The sequence below is a fragment of the Pinus tabuliformis genome, chromosome 2_1 (assembly GCF_031772625.1).
Source record: "Pinus tabuliformis cultivar Carrire ecotype Pingquan chromosome 2_1, CPIR1, whole genome shotgun sequence".
Classification (NCBI taxonomy): domain Eukaryota; kingdom Viridiplantae; phylum Streptophyta; class Pinopsida; order Pinales; family Pinaceae; genus Pinus; species Pinus tabuliformis.
In genome coordinates, this window is record NC_142299.1 from 801,192,316 (window position 1) to 801,212,948 (window position 20,633).

Below are 20,633 nucleotides of genomic sequence, written 5' to 3' on the forward strand. Positions count from 1 at the left end.
GAAACTCAATAAGGAAGGCCATAGATTATCCAGGCAGGCATGTAGCAGACACGCTGGATCTTTTAAGGGTTGTCAGAAGGAGAGATGGTGAAGAAACATCCGAGATCAGACAGATATATGTACAGTGATTCATTGAGGCTTTGCTGTCTACATTTTCCAGCTCATAACATGTGCTGTTACAGAAGATCCCTAGTATTTTTTAACATGCTATGTTTAAAGAGAATCATCGGATTGTAGAAGAGACCTTGAAGACAGTAGGTTTTAACTTTTCCTGTGTTATCTTGATGCTTTTTGGGACTGAACCTTTTCAACTGTATTTTTGCTATTTTTATTACTGAATTTTGAGATACAAATTGTTTTTCCTGTAGTCCTGTAGGAAAAAAATCAGTCTTATGTCCACAATTGTTTGCTCGTAATAAATATGTGCTTCACAGAGAAAATTCAACCTAAAGAAGAGTAATCAAGTTTTGCAACAAACCCTACTATATAAAGTATATCTTATAATCATGGTAATAGAATCCAGTTGCATCTTTCATCTTGCAAACATGTAGGTACGCATTCATAACTCCAATTGGCATCACAGCATACCAAATGCCTAAATGGACATTCGACATGCAATACTTATTTAATTATTGTCGATAAGAAAATTACTTAAAATTACATAAGTTGCAGAATTCAAATGAGTATGAAAGGGACATTTACAAGATCTCCTGAAAGAAAAACAAATACAAACATATCTAACAAGTGACACATGAGACTATATAGCACAATCAGGCCGGTAGAGCAAAACTTTCTTGCATCCAATGCGGGACATCTACCACTGCACAAGGATCTGATTTCATAAAATCTGCAACCTGCAATCACAAACACGAGGGTAAAAATTCAGGACATCTTTGCCACTGGGAAATGCCCGCAAATGGCACCAGTAATAAGACTCGAGGTTGAAAATGTAAATTACCTTTTGCTCACAATTAGGACAATAATGTTCCTTGTGCCAAAGGCAGTCCATTGCTGGGCAAAGAAAACATATCCCAAGCATGAAAGGCATCATGCATGCTACACAAGCTGCCAAACTAGGCTTTGACCTGTCAAGAGATCCAACAATTTTTTGAGTTTTCCAATTTAGCAGCCTCTCTCTCATTCTTTTAGTATAGAAAAACCAATTTTGTAAAGTCTGAACAGTTTGATGTGACTGAGGACACATTAAATGTCAAATTCAACGGAATTTTGTATCGAAGAAGGCATTATATGCAAAAGCAAATTTTGCCTGCGTATGTATATCCATGCACGTATACAGATGTCTGATTGTGCCCTATTGTGGACTTGGGTGGAGATCCTATATTCTGTTTTCGAAATGGAATATAACTGCTAAAAATGAAAGAGATATAATCAAGCCATTACCGTGCCAAGCAAAAATACTTTTAAATAAAGAAACCTGCTTCTTTGAGCTCATCATGGAACTCTCCTATATAATCACAAGTACAATAATGTATATGATAAAAATCAAACACATAATACAGTCCTAGATCTGTCGTTACTTCTTAAATCATCACAATACTCCTGGAGACTACATAGGCTTTGCTTTGTGCTCTTTGGGTTGCTGTTCTTGCATAAGAAAAATCTTATGTCTATAGCAGGATGTTTTGATAATCCCCACATGATTCTTTTGAAATGCCATTCAACTGTTTAACAGAAGAAATGCAAGGAGCAACGTGGCCAAGGAACAGCCCTTCCCAAAAGAATCCCGGAAGTGAACCAGCCCTGGGAGCATTATGTGTGTGTGTGTGTTCGCAGTCGTGGGAGCATTATGTACATGTGTTTGTGCGTGTGTTTGCAGTCCTGGGAGCACTTGGGAGTGATTCCAGAGCAAGATCAGGAGAACTTGGAGTGCTCCAATGCAACACTGAAAAGAAGGTTTAATCCCATACACGATAATTCCATCACTTGCCAAATTGATTATTAAACCTTCATCATTTTTACTAGTAACAAAATACTTCAGAGAGGCAATCCCAGACGAAATCCTCTCTCATCCTTGCCCATTAGAAGCAGGTGCGGCTCTTATGAAATGACTTGTAAAGGCAGCGCCAATGGTTGCTCCTATTTTCATTGTCAAACAAGGAGAGGAAGAAAGCGGAATAAACTCCTGGACAGTCAAACGGAAAGAACCTAACCTCTCCCCTCTAGAAAGGGTGGAGGGCATAGATCAATTTAAAGAGGCACACGAGGAGAGGAAGCAAGGGGAATAAACCCCGGGGCAGTCAGCTGGAAGGGACCTAACCTCCCCACTCTAGAAAGAGTGGAGGACATAGATCACATTAAAGAGGCACTAGAGGGTGAAGGGCTAGCAGAAATTATGGATTTATTATCATGTAGTTAGCCACATGTTGGGTTTATGGACATTCATGCTGATTTAAAAGCCGTAAACAGTGATTTCAACAAAGAAACTCACCTAGTGTCGACCATTGAGAGTACTCACAGCTAGGTCCCTCAAACTCCTGATGATTGTGGGTACTACATTCATTTACTTCGCATCACTCTGAAGTGTGAGGACAAACGACTAGAAAATCTATAACCCACAACCAATCTAAACTGAGCAGAAAAGCCTTAATCAACATGGGTGATGATAGTTAACCCAACAGATGGGAGAAGTTGAATCCCTATAGGGAATTCAATGGAAAAGAGGACTTCCACTACAAAGGATAAAACAATTAAGCATTTTTAATGATAACAAAAATATTATAGTACACAGAATTTTCAATAAAGTTACATATCCTTGTTACAAAATTAAAGAAACAAGTGCTTTGGCAATTAATTGTCAAATATCCAAAACCTTGCTAAATAATTGTGACCCCAACATTCAACGTCCAGTGCTAAATCAAGTTACCGAAGAAAAAAAAATGGAACTCACACAAAGAAATCCAAAAAAAGGCTTAACCATGTGTAAGAAAAATCACAAGACTTTCTAAAAAGCTACCATCTCCAAAACAGAAAAGGAATCATGTTCCATCCTAACACAAAAATGCAGCTCCTCGCTGAAAAATAAATTTTCCAATTACAGGTTATAATAAAAGGTTCTTACTTCTTAGTGCGTCATACATTATGTATGGAACAAATAAGCTTGCAAAGATAAATTTTAAGGGGAGAGAAAGGTTTCCAGTTAAAATCATAATTTTGAAGAAGGAAAAAGTCAAGGATAACATAAAAGCTATGTTACAACTTACAAGAAATACAGGAGTGGGTATAGCCTATGGGTATTAGAAACAATACTTGGCTGACTTTTTATAGCCAAAATGTCCAAAATTCCTTTTACTTTTCACGTTGTTCTTTGAATATTTTTTATTGTCTATTTTCATTGCGGGGACAAATTTTATAATTTGATTATTTAAGGTGAGAAACGCCTCTTTCATACAATAAATGCTTTACACTTATTTTATAACAATTTCACTAAATATTTTCTTCACAAGAGAACAGGCTGGACTCTTGTTTCAGGGAGCTATAGTAGTTGAAAATTCAGTATATTCTCCCATTTCTATCAGGATTTTTGGGTTATAAACATGCGGACCATTTTTGAGGGCCTAAACAACATTTTTTGACACTGAAATCCAGGTAGCCTATGTGTTTGCAGCACATACGGCCCCAGCTAGCTCAAATGAGAGAGCCCAGAAGGAACTTCCCAATTAGATACTGCAAATGCAAAACATATCAATATGAGAAAGTCACACCTGAAACATTGAAGGGGATAAATCAAGCATCCATTTACTTTCAAGAGGCATAACTTGCATCTTGTAGCTTAGAATAGGGCATGGAAGTAGTCAACGGAAAGCTCTTGGATGGTGGACCACAACCATTGGCGCAGATTTAAAATCTGGGCATATAAATTCTAGGAAATTGGAAGAAAAGATGTTGTAGTATACAGGAGAAAATTGGACAAAATAGGCCAAATTTAGCAAGTCATAATTTTCATCCTAGAGCTCGGATTTGGACAAGTGAGTAATCAATGAAAGCTATGGAATAGGAGAAGCCATTTATAAACACAAATTTTTGAATTAAGCCATACATTTTTTGAGGAAATCAAAAGAAGGCCTCTGGTGGCCTACAAGAGCAGGAAAGTCCATGGTAACATAAAAGGCAGAGTTTTGTATAAACTTGATTTTGTATTTCTATCTAACAGGTTTGTCCATACACACTGCTAAATATAAGTATTGACGTAGCAAATCAAAGGTAGGATGAGGACCAGGAGAATGGAGGATCCTCAGGGGCCCTATAGTTATGATAAGGAAGTCACGGGAACCAATGTCAGCATGGGCAATGCTAAAACAAAATCAGATAGACATGGAAAAGGCAAAGCAGAAAACAGAGAGTTGGTGGAGACGATGAGGAGTCTCAAAATGGAGACAGTCAGGGCCCAAGAGGAGAAAACCCATATTAATACCCACATAATGCGAAGCCTAAACCATTTTGCAGAAGCAGATAGATCAGGGATCAAATTCAAGGAATGCAGAGTAATATAAATCTCAACTTAAGAGGGAGGATGCTAAAAGTTTAAGGCATTCTAGGAGTGCTAGTAGGCATCAACACCACTCACCAAGGCAATCAGCTAAGGAGGGATTACGTACTTTCAAAATCTGAAAGTAGCCCAAGCATTTCAGCAGTCAAACACCAAAGAAGGAGGTCTGAATTGGATAACTTACAAGGAGAACTTACGAAAATTAAGCCTCTCACATTTGATGATGACCATAAGAAGGGTGAGCAAGCTGAACACGGCTTGTTGGGGATAAAGCAATATCTCTAATCACATAATTACTCATCCAATTTGGAAGCCAGAATTGCAATTTATCATTTGCAAGGCAAAGCATTAATATGGTGGGACCAGATCAAAAAAGTCAAACAATTGGATGACAAGAGAATCTCATGGAAGTAGTTCAAAGAGGTACTTCCAAAAGAAATATTTGTCTGAACACTACTATGACAAGGAAATGCAAGAGTTCTTTGAACTCAAGCTTGGGCGCATGACAATGGAGAAGTATGAAAGGAAATTGCTTGAACTATTGAGGTAGTTGGATTTATTAAAGATGAAGAGGTCAAAAATACAAACATTTCTAAGTGGTTTACCATCATTTTACAACGATAGAATCAAATTTGGTGAACCCGAAACCCTGGAGGAAGTCATAAGGAAGGCAAAGTAACCCTATGAGCAAAATAAAAATAATGTCAACCTTCTAGAAAGCTTGGGATAACAAGAAGAGGGCCGAGATGGAGCAAAGGAAGAAGACAAACCTTCATTTTTCAAGAGTAGCTCTCAAGCAAATCAACAAACTCAACCAGCCAACTAGCCCAAAGTCACCCAAGGAAATCGAAATCATTGGGAAAAAGGACAAGATATCAACCCATCACATGTTGGGGCTGTGAAGGGGATCATATGTACGGCAACTGCCCTCACAAAGGAGACAAAGTGAGGACTATTTTCAACATTCAATGAGCTAATACAGTGGGGAACATGGGTAGAAGCATTTCCAGAATTTATGCAGCGTTGGACAACAAGAAGGATGATCATCAAGCTCATATGACTGAAGTTGAACGTAAGATAAATAATCATCTCATTGCCATTTTAATTTATTTTGGAGCTAGTCATAGTCATACTGACCTTAATCTTGTTGAAAGATGGCCTTTGAAGAGAACCAAGCATAGCAAGACTTGGTTGGTTCATCTAACTACAGGGGCTAAAAGAAGGATAAATGAAATAATGACAAAATGTCAGATTGACATGAATGCCTTGTGCACAAAAGCAAAATCTAAACATTATACCTTTAGGCTCCATTGACTGTCTAATTGATATGGATTGGTTGGACAAGCAATATGTTGTCCTAGACTGCTAAAACAAGGCAGTCACTTTCCTTAATGAAGAGGGGCAACAAAAAACAAGTGTGGGTAATTCCAAAGCCAATTTCTATCAATGATATAGCAGCTATGAAGCTTAAGAAGGGTGTTAGAAAAGGGTGCCAAATTTATGCAGCTCACATGGAGGAGGTAGCTAATGACAAGGTGCCAAGCATTGAAGTTCATCCAATGGTTAAAGAATTTGAGGATGTGTTTGTTGAAATCCTCAGATTACCACCTAAAAAGGATATTGATTTTTCCATAGATTTGGTACCTAGATCTGTCCCAGTGTCCAAGACACCATACACGATGAGCACACCAGAGCTTAAAGAATTGCAATTGTAGCTTGAGGAGCTTTTGAAGAAGGGGTACATACACCCAAGTGTGTCACCTTGGGGTACCCCAGTGCTCTTTGTCAAAAAGAAGGATGGTATACTAAGGTTGTGCATAGGCTTCAAGCAATTAAATAAGGTGACAATGAAGAACAAATATCCTTTCCAAAGATAAATGACTTATTTAATTCGCTGAGAAGAGCTAAAGTCTTCTCCAAGATTGATTTGAGGTATGGATATCATGAAGTAAGAATTAAGGATGAGGACATCAACGAGACAACTCTTGAAATTAGATATGGCCATTATAAGTTTGTGATGGTGCCATTTGGGCTATCCAATGCACCAGTGGTCTTTATGTGTCTTATGAGTGGCATTTTCCGAAATTAATTGGATAAGTTCGTCATAGTATTTTTGGATGACATACTTATATATTCAAAGCCTGAAAAAAAACATGAGCATTACTTGAGAATGGCATTACAAGTGTTGAGGGAACTTCAGCTTTGTGCCAAGCTGAACAAGTGCTCATTTTATCATAAGCAGATTCATTATCTAGGTCATATTATGCCAAAGAAATGCATAGCTATGGACCTACAGAAAATTAAAGTAATCGGTGAGTGGCTAGCACAAAAAGAATATTACAGAGGCCAGATCCTTTATGGGACTAGGCAGGTTACTATAGAAGATTTATTGAGGGGTTCTCAAGAATAGCGCATCAAGTCACTTCTTTGCAAAAGAAGGGTGTGAAATTTGAGTGTTCTCATGAATATGAAGAGGCTTTTCAACATTTCAAAATGTTGTTAACAAATGCATCAATGTTAGATCTAAGACTTTTGTGATCCATAATGTAGATATATGTCTTTCAAATTAATCACATTATTAGGATTTGGTCATCAATAAGAATAGATGATCCAAACAAAAATTTTAATAAGTGCACTGATGCATATAAGTAAGGACCTGGGGGAGTCCTCATAAAGAATGGGCATGTGATATGTTATGAGTAAAGAAAGCTGAAAAACTATGAGAGGAATTATGCCAATCATGACTTGGAATTGGCAATCACCATAGTGGTTTGAAGCATTTGTTTAGAGTTTGGATAAACAACTTTAAATGCTTGACAAATTAGATGGTTGGAATTTCTAGCTGAATATGACTTCAAAATCAAGTGCATAAAAGCCAACGAGAACAGTGTGGCTGATGCACTTAATAGAAGAGTGCATGAGGTGCATGCTATAGCCATAAGTGTATGTAAATCTAATTTAAAAATCAGAATTTTAGAAATTGCAATTTCATATCAACGTTATATGCAAATTAAAAAAGCTACAGCAAGGTAATTTACAGCCACAAAAATAAAGATTATGAGTTGAAAGATAATGGAATCCTCATGTACAAAGGCAGAATTTATGTGTCAAATTCTCAATGGCTAAAAAATATAGTTCTAAATGAGACGCACAATTTATCTTATGCTGGACATCCAGGGTACCATATGACAGGTTTTGGTGTCAAGAATCAATACTTTTGGCCAAGTATGAAAAGAGAGGTCGCTGATTATATTGTCAAGTGTTTAGAATGCCAAAAAGTGAAGGTTGAGCGTAGGCATCCAACTGGATTGCTACAACCAATAACCATTCCTAAGTAGAAGTAGGAAATTGTTTCTATTGATTTTATTCCCAAATTTCCCAGGAATATGAAGCAGCATAATTCCATCATGGTGGTTGTGGATAAGCTTACTAAGGCTTCCCACTTTATTCAAATGAGATCAACATACAAGGTAGCAAATATTGTTGAAATATATATGAAGAAAATTGTCTAGTTACATGGAGTGCCTAAGGCAATTATTTCAAACTAAGATCCCAAATTCACATTAAATTTTTGGACAGGCTTATTTAAAGGATTTGGGACCAATTTGAACTTCAATACAACATATCACCCAAAGTCAGACGGGCATACAGAGAGGGTCAATCAAGTGATTGAAGAAATGTTGAGAATGTGATGGACAAACCATCAAAATGGGAAGAATATTTGCACATGGTAGAAATTAGATATAATAATGGGTATCAAGCATCTCTAAAGATGAGCCAATTTGAGGCTTTGTATGGAAGAAAGTGCAATAGGCCTGTGAGTCGAGATAATCTAGTGGATAGGGTTGTTATTGGGCTAGATTTTCTCTGGAAAATGGAAGAGCAAGTGATGAAAATTTAAAAAGCCTTGAACGTTGCACAGGATAGGCAGAAAAGCTACGCAGATAAGGGCAAGATAAAAAGGGAATTCGGAGTTGGTGATCACGCATTCATGAAAGTAAAGGCCACAAAGAATTCATTTAAATTGGGAAGCCACTCAAAGTTGGCAACAAGATTTTGTGGGCCATTTGATATCCTAGAAAGGATTGGCTTTGTTGCATAGAGGCTTGTATTGCTTGCATCCATGTATATGTGTTTCATGTTTCTTTACTTAAAATATATGTGTCTGATATTAACCATGTAATTGATTGGAATATGATTCGGGTGGAGCCCAAGGGAGACTTCCAGGTTCAACCAATAGGCATATTGGACAGGAAGATCAAAGTGCTCCAAAATTGAGCCATCACCTTGGTAAAGGTGTCATGGACCTACTATAGTCCTAAGGATGCTATATAGGAGCATGAAAATATTATGAGGAGGAATACCTTCATCTTTCCAATCAATTTTAAGCATACATGTGTATATAATGCACCCATTATAGTGCATAAATAAGGGGGAAGGGAATGTAACACTCCCAGGATGACCCCTATGTATATTGTAATATTATGATTAGGTTGGTGACTCGGTGAGCCATAGACTTGCTTGCCTATGTATATGATGTTTTCAAGATAAAATGCATGTGTGGTTTTAGGTCTGAGGAGCCTATGTGCAAAAGGACAATGAGCCTAGCTATGTAAATATGTAATCACATTGATATTAATAAAAATATATTTTTGCTACAAATATAATCAAACGACAGACTATGGGGGACTAAGACTCCATGAATGGGAAAGGGGGATAAGCACTAAGTGATGGACTTAAACTAAGGGAATAAGCCAAATATTATCTTAAAAGCCTAAAGTCATGATTTTATCCTAAGTATCCAAAAATTGGGAAAAGGGGCTTCTTAAGGTGCCACTTGTCAAAAAGGGCACATAAATATAAAAAATGAAAATTTAGTGTAACCACCATCATTCTTCTCATACCGGTTGTCATTCTTACCACTCTAACTAATGTACATGTTGGGAGAGGGATGGTGACCCTGTGATACTATTGACCTGTGCATACTAGGTGGATCTAGGAATGGGAATAAGTTTCCTTGGTGTGAGGCTTGACAGGTACCTAGAGACTCTTGAGGGCAGTATTAACTCCTGGAAGTCATAGGCCTCTAAGATTCCCCGGTTAGTCTATGTTGGAAGCCCTAGAAGGGTAGTGGGATAGCCTAAAGGATTGTGTGTGCATAGAAAAAGGTGCACTACTTGGGTTTGTGCAGGATGATGGAGAAGGAGAGACAATAGGTTGGAAGTTGTTGGAGTCTAGTACCTTGGCTTGTGACCTTGTTGGTGCTATCTGTGGACCTTAGTTGGCTTTAGGAAGCATTTTTCCCTAGTTGAGTCATAGCCCCAACTCAAGAGTGACCCTATTAATAAGAGTATTAGAGAAGTGTAGTCTAGGCTGAGTGGAATGTTTGAGGTCTACAACTAATTGGTGTTATTTCTAAAAAATATGTGTTCTTAAAGTAATTTAATGGTTTTGCTATGCCCGCCCTTATGAATACATGTTGTCATGATTCATATGTGTTATTTGCAAGGTTCTCATTCTATTAATGTCATGCATTAGGTATACACAAACAAAGTACACACTCGCAATCTAGTTGCTCTCAAAGCCTAACTGGGCATACTTATCCATGGTATCAGAGTATTTAAGATCTGGAATTAAAGGAAAATTTTGGAAGTTGAGGTTGTGAAGGTATTAATGTGCTCAGTCGGAGGTTGGGGGCATTACAATGCCTAATCGGTGATTTTGGTTTGAGTGAAGTGTGCATTTTTCCTAAGGCCATGATAGAGGAGTTCAACAATCAATACCACCAACATCAAGGTACATCAAGGGCTTGGGGCTCTTGATTAATTGCCAATCCCATAACTCATTCATGATAGAATCAACTGAAGATGTTGCAATCCTACCAATCCTAAAATCTTGAAAAGTATTAAGTCTACGGAATTTCAAATGGGATATGAAATTGTACATTCTCCATATGAAGTTCAATGGGGTTAGAACCATTCTCAAACATCTTGAAACACTTAATGAAAACATTAAAAATTTAAGTAAAGATTAAACCGAAAGATAATTTTTACACCATTAATTGCTAGCATCTTTGGTCAAACTGTGTGAGGAAAAATGAGTGTCCTCCAAGGCAAGACATCGATATGGTATAGGAGTTATGTTTTTTTTTAATTAACAAAAAAATTGAATTTTGCTTGTTGATTCAATCACAGAGGGGTCCAGTTATAACACACCCATATCCCAATTTGAGCCACATTATTGTCAATTCAACTCACCTATAACACTAATACCGTTTAAAACATGGAAATATGTGTAGCATAAATACATACATGTGTGCGATTAACTTAATTCTTAAAAACATGAATGCAAAGAAATTAAACATGCACAACAGTGTTTAATCACACATAATGTAAATCAAACATAGCATTAACATAGTAAATAACATAGTGCCCAGACCACTTATCTTTATAATGGTTTACATAATCAGCCACTGATGTCAAGCGTTTCACCCAACCATAGACTCTTTTGCTCTGATTCTCTTGGCAGCAAATCACCCCTGAGCTAAGGTTATGGGTCCAAACTCCAAAGGGATGGAAAAACTCATATGGGTGTCTTCAGTCCACTCATATAGCCCAACACCCAATAAAAATAAAGTGATGCAACTCCTACAACAATTCAAACTACCCAACTCTATTCCCTATCAATCTGCACAACCCAAGGGATGAGATTTTCTTCTCTACACCGCAATCCCTCAAACAATCTCTAGTACCTCCAAGGCTCTAGCATAAAACCAGTCAATAATTTCTTAGTTCGGTGCTCTAGGAAATCCAATTGTTGCAAGAGCACTCACAACAGCCTTTACACATGCTCTTAGATTATTTTCAATGAGAACTACTCACACACATACCAGCCAAGCTTTTAGCATAATTACCAGCCTCAACAAGTTGTCTTCAGCATACAGTCATGGCTTCCTGCCTTTCCCAACACTAAACTCTGCTTCTTTTCACTCCTTGTTGTCTATAAAAAACCCTCCCAACCTCCTCTAATAGAATTTTTCTTTTCCTTCTTCCCCCATGCTTGCTTGATTCTCACTCATCCCAAAGATGATTGTACTCAACCAATGCCATCATAACTAAGTGAACTGACTCTCTCACTCACATCCTACATGAGTGTACTTACTCCAATGCTTCAATAACTAGCTAAGTTGACTCTTCTACCAATTTCACACATGCATTCAAAGATTGATTTTAATAAGTCAAATGAGGATTATAAGGTAATGACAATTAATTTAGGAAAATGACATGGATTATATGTTAGTTTTAGGTATGTTCTATGCTTAGAGCAATTTATTTCAATTTTCATAGTTAGCTCAATATCTTTTCCAGATTAGCAATCACATCAGCATTAAAGTAAACTACAGATAGAACATAAACATAAATCGCAGAAGACAAGCCAAGACAAGAGGACACAAGATGTGTCGCTAGCCAGGGACCAATGTGGGGAAACCCTTGATCCATTCTTCTTATATGTTCTTCAATAGTTCAGCAGAGAGAGAGAGAGATAGTACATTTACAACAGAAGTCAACACTTTGACTTATCTAGATAAGAACATAGATCATCTCTACGAAGATGAGATCAGTTGAAGACATGCTACTTCAACTGATTCTCCAAGGTGACTCCTTCACCTATCATTGTGTTGCATCTCGTCATCATGTTGCACCACGCTGCACCCATCATCACAATGCTGGACCTTATGACCATGCTGTACACATCATATTGTTGCACCTTATGCTGCACTGTTGTCCCAGTGTTTAGCATTGTTGTACCTTGTGCCACTGCTGCACCATGCTGTCACCCATGTGCTTGCTACACCATTGCAGCTTTGTGTACTTGTTGCACCAAGTACCATACTGTTGTCCCATGTACCATACTATTGCAGCACCATGAACTTGTTGTTGCTGTTGCAATACATCATACCACTGTACCTCATGTTGCACCTCATTGCAGCATTCATCATCACTGTGCTGCACCCTTATTACAACGTTGTCACACCTTGTTATATCTTGCTGATGCACTTACATCAGTTCATTGTTAGGTTGCCACATTGCTAGACTGGTAAGGGTATTCTAACAGTTGTTTGGACAACCTTCACAACATCTGTCCCAAGGCTATGATCACCCTTCTCCAGCATTCCTAAACCACACGTTGGCTTGTTATACCCCAGCAGTCACAACTAGCCCTTACGCCCTCCTTGTTAGCCTTAACGTAGACCTGTAGGTGTATAAGGGACTGCGGCTTGCTACAGCAAGCCTATCCCTTGCTGCGGTAGCCCTTTCCAAGGGTTCTAACCCCACGAAACAGTTCCTTATGCCTTTGGCCCTCAAGAGTAGTCTGCGGCATCCAAGACAGCCTCTAGGCCTCCACCAAAGTGACCCAAAAACAAGCTACTACTCCAACAATCAACTCGGCCTCCATTGAGGAACTCAGGCCTCCTCCACGCTGTCTTAGAGCCTCCCTCTCTTGCTGCAGTTAGGGCAATTTCAGAACTTCCATTCTTCCATGGACTGCGTTAAGGTTCTAGGGCATCCACCTAGGGTAGAGACCCTTTTCTAGGTTGCATTGAAGGCTTACATTGCTGCCCTTCTTCACTACATATACCTTCTCCATAGGGCAACGTTAGGGCTCCTTTGTGGCTAAGATAAGGGTTGTCCTCCATGACAGCGTAGAGCCTTCTAGGGCATCTCCTATGATAGCGTAGAGCCTTCTCCATTAGGGCAGCGTTGTCTCTTAGGATCTCTCCGCCCACCAAAACCCAAAGACAAGTGGAGAGGACGAGATCCCAAGAAGTGTGTGTGCAAATGACTTGCAAGCCACCTCTTTTTATACTAAAACATTGAGCACAAGTGGGGGCAATTTGGTTGCTGGCTGACCTTGACAAATTGTCCCATAACACAAATAAATTCATAACTCCATGAATACTCTATCAGAATTGGATGATCTTTAGATCAATCCTACACCTCTCGATGAGAGGGATCCAAGAAAAATATCAGCTGCCATAAATAAGATGACCAACATGGAGTTTGGCTCTAGTTGCCAATTTTAACATTATAGGTGTTGGAATGTGGAACTAGAATGAAAGAATAAGCATGAATTGCATTTCTTTAAATATGATACACATATAAATACAATATTTTGACCATTGGATTTAACTTCCGAGGTTTCTTGGACTTCCAGTAATTGTCCACATTCCACGCCATAACTCTAAAAGATTAGGTGTCCAACATTCCTCCCCTTAATCCAAAGGGGTGTGTATATGAGTCTAAGAAGAGAGCTAAAGTGCAAAAAATGCATGGCAGCCAATGGTTGAATGTTCTCTATGAAATGGTTGTTTAAGGAAGACCACAAACCAAATGAGGTGGGAGAAGTCAAGGTCTCTACTGATGCCAGATGGTGGTTTAAGGCTAACCACCAACTTTGGAACTAAAGTTCGAAGCAATTCCTGGAACAATTCCAAATTTGGCTAGAAGTTGAAGTCTTTTGTTGGTGGAAGTGCTCCCTGATAATGATTTGAAGATGACCACAAACTGACGTTGGTTTCAAGATGACCGCAAACTCATGTAGCATAAACTGAAGTCTTCTGCGGGCGGTGGTTTAAGGCAGGCCACCAACCAAAAAAAAATGTAAAAATGGTTGAATGTGCTCTCTAGAACAATGGTTTAACGACGACCACAAAACAAATGAGGTGGGACTCGAGAGAACTCGAGGTCTCTACCGGTGGTGGTTTAAGGTTGACCAACAACTCTAGAACTAAAACTCGAATTAGTTCCTAGAAGAATTCCAAATCTTGCTAGAAGCTAAAGTCTTCTATTGGTGGAAGTACTCCCTGATAATGGTTTGAAGATGAACACAAACTAATGTCAGTTTGAAGATGACTGCAACTAATATGGTAGAAACTGAAGTCTTCTGCAGGTGGTGGTTTAAGGCTAGCCACCAACCAAAAACATGCTCATGGAGCATAAATCTGTCTCTGGCTACAACTCTAAATTTGGCTATGGTTGACTCTGGCTCTAAGCTCTGGCAGCTGCCTTTGGTTCAGGTTGTGGCTCAGGCTCACTTGATAAATCTTCGAAACACGTAGTTGACCATCAATACCCCCTCTGTTAGATACAAGGTGAGAAGATGAAGAAATCTCCACTACAAGACGAGTCAATACTCGAGAACAAATTCTATGGTATAACAAATATATCTTCTTCGCTATTGAAGACCATTGCCAAGAAGCGATCCATCCAAGGTGAATCTTCGTTCTTGCAGGAGTCTTGTTTCTGGAACATTTGTCTGAATGATGAGTGTGCTTACCACAATGCTCACAAGGGTGAAGATCAAAACATTGATCTTTCACATGGCCAACTCGATCACAATATTGGCATCCAAATATATGATGTGGTTGTGGAACATAAGCAAGTGAAGATGAATCATCCTGAAGAAACCCAACAATATGAAACTAGATGGCTTTGGAATAGTCCAGGATATGAAAGGACACCTCCTTGTCATATCCAAGACCAATTTTGTTCCTATTGTTAACAACTTCTTCCCAAGGTCTAATGATGGGCTTAGGAAGTGCAAGTTGAACCTCTACATCTTTATGCAAATATGCTCCTGAAATGGCCTTGTTATTCTCATAAATTTTTGATCGCTGATGAGAGTCAACTTCAGACACACAAAGGGAGTTGTTATGAACAAGAACAAGTTTAGAATTATGACTCTTATGCTACAACTCATCTTGTTGTAGCCATGACTCAAGTTGGAGAAACTCAATCATCTCTTGTGCATGATGTAGATAGATTTTAATATTAGCAAGAGTGGCTTTGTTGATTTTCACTACGTCATCAGTAGCAAATAGTATCAAAGTATTCAATAACTCTAATAGTCTCTCAATTTTGGCCATTTTCTTAAAACACAAAAAACACTTCCAGACAACTTTGAAAGAAAAAGGTGTTAGCTTCAACCAAAAATGCACCCTAAGTCACAAGGTTCGGCGACCCTGAAGCTTCAGGTTCAAAATTCGCCGAACCTATAAAAAAATTTGAAGTTCGTTCAGGTTCGGTGAACCTGAAAGCTAAACCTCAAGCCGAATTCGAACCTGAACGAACTCCTCGAACCTCAACGAACTTAATCGAACTTGAACGAACCGAATCGCGAACTTAAACGAATTTTTGAGGTTCGATGGTTTTCTGGACGGTTTTAGAGGAAAAACCACGGGCCGCATACCGCTTTTTAGCGCTTCTTCCCGCCAAATAATTCTTTATAAACAATCGCTGGCTACCGTTTTGGCATACACTGTCGGGTTGATTGAGGCTGAGTGTTTGTTTGTAGTGAGTTTGCAGACGTTTGGGCACGCAGTGTGAGCTCGGCCGAGGCTTGCAGTTGCCGCTTGAGGCTTTGAGCAGTGGCACGACGCTGCACGCAGACCACCGACGCACCGCGGCACCAGTTGCAGTGTGCACGCAGCACCCGAAGTATTCATCAGATTTTGTATGCTCTCGCTCAATGCATTTTCTGGTCACCACTAGTAGATAAGTTTTACAGTAATGCCAAATTCTCAGTAGTAGATAAGTTTTATAGTAATGTCAAATTCTCAATAGTAGTCGATAAATTTCTCAAAGCTTTTCGTTTAAATGAGTGTTTCGATCTTATTTGCTCTAATGATTTACTGTAATCTAAGTTCAGTAGTGGTAGATAAATTTCTCAATTCCCTTCGTTTAATTTTGTCTTTTAATCTTTATTTGCTTGAACAGGGTATGTTAAGTATTACTATGCGCTTGTCATAATCAATTTCATAACACAAGGGTGTGATATACAGTTTATATTTTGCATTTTCCAGTAGAGACTGTTAGATAATATGTTCAGTTATTGTCAAGTTACAAATTGATGCCACTTCTTTGTTTGCACTTCAATGTCATACCAAGAATTTTTTATTCTGCCTGAAGCAGCTATCTAACCTTAATTTTATTTTATTTTAACTGTGACTCTCATTTTGTTTCTCTGAATGTGGTCACACATCAAGCTCTTGAAGCATGTTGTTTAGAGATTCTCAAGGAGAAAAACACAAATAATGCGACTGTCGAACTAAATTCAACTAACCTCTGCTTTCGTTATTGTTATGAAGTCTAGAATGGCCAAATATATTTTTCAACAGAAACAAGGATTTCGATTAATAGAAGACTTCAACCGGATTTTTGTCGTTAAACTGCTTCCTTATCACTGCCAGAGTAACTTCAAACAGACCTCTGTCCTTAGAGTCGACACCATAAGATAGGTGTATGATTGTATCACACTGTTATTATTAATATTATTAATTTACATTCACATGCACACAGCTTATAGAGGGAGGGGAAAGCTGAGACAGCATACATATTTTGTTAGTAGAGAGGCCACTATCTCCATGGACTCCCCAGTGGTCTTTCAAATTCTTCCAGGAATACTTTTTTGCAGCGTTTTAGCATTGCAAAAAAGTTGAGATTGTTAGCTTCAAGAATTTGATGTTCATCTTTGTGTCTGCATTGTCAAATTCAAGGCTAAGATAGATAGATGTATCCCATAGTTATTATACATGTTATTATTTACACATACATGCACATAGAGCCCTGGAGGGGAAGGCTGAGCCTTGAATACTTCCTGAGGCAGTGAGGCCTATCAAATTCCTTGAAGCAGCAATTTTTATGCTCCTTATCAACTTCTTCCAAAGACATATTTTTGCCGTTTTACCTTCAAGAATTTGATACCCATATGATATATCTGTGTCTTCGTTAACAGATTCAAGGTTAAGAATTAAGATAGATAAGCCTATTCATGTTATTATTTGCACTCACATGTATATAGAGGCCTGGAACTTAGGGAGGGCTGGAACATGGTTTCTTGCTTATCAAAGATGCCAAGCTGTTAGAGCCTAATGCATACTCTGTCTTCATTTTTGTTTTAGTAGCCTCGAGGAAGAGGATATAACTTATTATGTTCTTTAATTCTATTATCAGATTCATTCACCATGGTCTCCTTGAAGTTTTTATACTATACAGTGTACACATGCATCCAGCTTTTCTTTTAAATTTGTTTTTAATCATCTCAGAAAACAACCTAAAGTTATTTTCATGACGATACAATTATACAAAGGTCTAAGACTCTTTTAGCTTCAGCCTTCTCCTATCATATTTTCATCGAAGTGCAATCCGAAGGATATGCCTTTTACCATCCGAGAGCTTCATTATAAATTTCCACGCTTTCTGCCTGAGCCTGTTTTCATTTCTCAATCCGGTTTGAACAATTTTCATTCATTTAGTTTTTCAGTTTTTATTGAAGTGTTTAAAAGCGTGTTCTTCTTTATTGTTGGATTTTTTTTATAATGCATGAATAGGAGCAGCTCTATGCTTCATTGGCTATGTTTCTGATTTGTTTGTTGACAATAGAGATCAATCATCAGACTAGTGGTTTTATAGTGCTGCAGCCTGCATTATTCAATCAGATGGTTTGACTTACAACTGTTGGGTGTGCACACAACGTAGCTTACCATAGTAGAAGTAAATAAAAGTAATAAAAGTGATTCAAAACCCAAAATGATATATCAGCTGCAAGGCTACAATATAGCAGAAACTAGAAGCACAACTAAATGTCATATATATTAAGTAACAAACACTGAATCGAATTTAACCTAACTTAGTTAGTAACTTAGTATAAAGAACGCTCATCTGAGATTCTGAGAAGAGGTGTTAATTTGAAAGCCAGATTTCCATGCTTATAGTTATCATTTCTTTTTTCTGTTTATTGACTGTTTGTAGTCATTGCTGAAAGTTTGAAACTAGGCACACATAAATGCCATATAAATAAGTAAAAAGCATTGGATCAATTTTAACTTATTTTAATTTAGTATAAAGGATAAGCATCTGAGAAGAGGCGTTAATTTGAAATCCAGAGGATTTCCATGTTTCTCATTTCCTTATTATGCTTATTGGCTGTTGGTAATCATTGCTGAAACTTGAAAGCAATGCCTTTAAATTTCCTATTTCCACATAACAGTAAAAAACAATAATACATTTTAAAGTTTATATAAAACTGTTGATAATCAAGTGCATGCATGATGCATTTGCAACCTGCTTAAATGTCTTCAATCCATCCACCATTGTACTCAAAAGTCAAAACTAGTGTTTTGTTCTCTTTAGACAGTGACATCCCAGATCAGTTTCAGTTTTGATAACTTCCATATGCATGTAATAAGATTTAGAAGTGATCCATATTAAAAGATAAGTCAAACACCCTATCAGGGTTCTAGGACCTAGTATGATTCAATAGATTTTTTTACTTTTTACTTTTTAATCAAAATATCTAAGTTTTATTTGTATTTGAAAATTGAATTTCACTATTTTATCATTTATTTAAATTCGAATTTTAATATGCCATTGCCAACAAAAATGCAGACATATTTGTCATGGCACCTCCAAAGTCAACGGCAAAAGGATGGAAATATGTGGAGAAATTGGACGGGCCTCATGGGAGGCATTTGAAATGCAAGTTATGTAATAATGAATTTTTTGGATCTTTAACTAGAGTCATGGACCACTTACTTTCTGTCACTAATGGCAAAGGAGGTGGCGTTGAAGGTTGCAAGAATGTGTCTGCAGAGCTCAAGGAGACACTTCAGAAAGATTATGACAATATACAAAAGGCTAAGAAAGTGAATGAAAACAAAAGACAACGTGTTCAAACAGAAATTGCAATGAATTACAATTCATTATCTGCACTTTCTTCAAGCACAGTTGGTGTTGGGAGTTCATCTCAGTCAAAGATCAGTAAATCAAGTGGGACAGCTACATTAAATACTCTTTGGAAGCCCATGCAGAAACAAGAAGTTGATGATGCTGTAGGTGATATGTTTTTTGAATGTGCAATTCCATTTAATGTGGCAAGAAGCCCTTACTTCATCAACGCATGTAAGATGATGGCAGGTTTTGGTAAAGGATATCTCCCTCCTAGTTCTGAGACCTTAAGGACCACTATTTTGAAGAGGTCAAAAGAAAGAGTTACAAACAATTTGCAGAAGATCAAAGACTCTTGGAAGGAAACAGGGTGCACAATTTTATCAGATGGCTGGTCAGATATGAATCATAGACCTCTTATTAATGTGTTGGTTTCTTGCCCTAAAGGGGTACTTTTTTTGAAAGTAGTTGATGCATCAGGGAATAAGAAGACCTCTGAATTTATTTTCAAGATTTTAGAGGAAGCTATTCTTGAGGTTGGAGAAGAAAATGTGGTCCAGGTTATAACTGATAGTGCTTCAAATTGCGTTGGAGCAGGAAAAATGGTCATGGATAGATACAGAAAAATATATTGGACACCTTGTGCTGCCCATTGTCTTGACTTATTGTTACATGACTTGGCAAAGTTTCCATGGATTAACGAGACAGTTCAAAGGGGGAAACAAATTTCTCACTTCATATTTAACCATCAACTCACATTGAGCTTGTACAGGAATAATGCATCTAGAGAGTTGCTCAGGCCTTGTGACACCAGGTTTGCCACATATTATATTACTATCAAAAGGCTAGTTGAAGAAAAAGGGAGTATAAGAGGTGTTTTTTGCAACAATGAGTGAGAAAAGTCTCACCTTTCAAAGGAAGCTAAAGGAAAGGAGTTGGAACAGGTGATTTTAGGGAATGATTTTTGGAACAATGCTCAGAAGGTCTTAAAAGTATGTGAACCAATTGTTGATATGCTTCGCATGGTCGATAGTGATACCCCTTCCATGGGATTTGTTTATGAGGGCATGGATCGTGCTAAAGAAGCCATTGCAAAATCTTTTAATAATGAGGAAAATGAGTACATTGCAATATGGGAGATGATTGATGAAAGATGGAAGATGTTGCATAGTCCTTTACATGCAGCAGCTTGTTATTTGGATCCTAGACTCTTTGGGATAGAAAGAACAAATGATGCAAAAGTCATGAATGGCCTTTATGATGCAGTTGAACGGTTGGTCCCTGATCTAGAAGAATGCAGGAGAATTAGAGAGCAGCTCCGAGCATACAGGTTGGAAGAGGGAATATTTGCAAGGTCTAGTGCAGTACAAGATAGGCCCAATATTCCTCCAGGGAGATGG

The 20,633-nt window shown here is 38.0% G+C and overlaps 1 protein-coding gene across 1 annotated transcript in view; it reads right to left on the minus strand.

Annotated features, from left to right (window-relative positions):
• Positions 1-480: 480 nt before the first annotated feature.
• GILP (GSH-induced LITAF domain protein) overlaps positions 481-20,633 on the minus strand; it is a 50,661-nt gene continuing 30,508 nt past the window's right edge. Inside the window, exons 2-3 of the mRNA XM_089403297.1 lie at positions 959-1,085; positions 481-854 (exon numbers count right to left, since the gene is read on the minus strand). Coding sequence (XP_089259423.1) covers positions 771-854; positions 959-1,085 — 211 coding nt within the window. The 3' untranslated portion in view covers positions 481-770. The remainder of the gene's footprint in view (positions 855-958; positions 1,086-20,633) is intronic.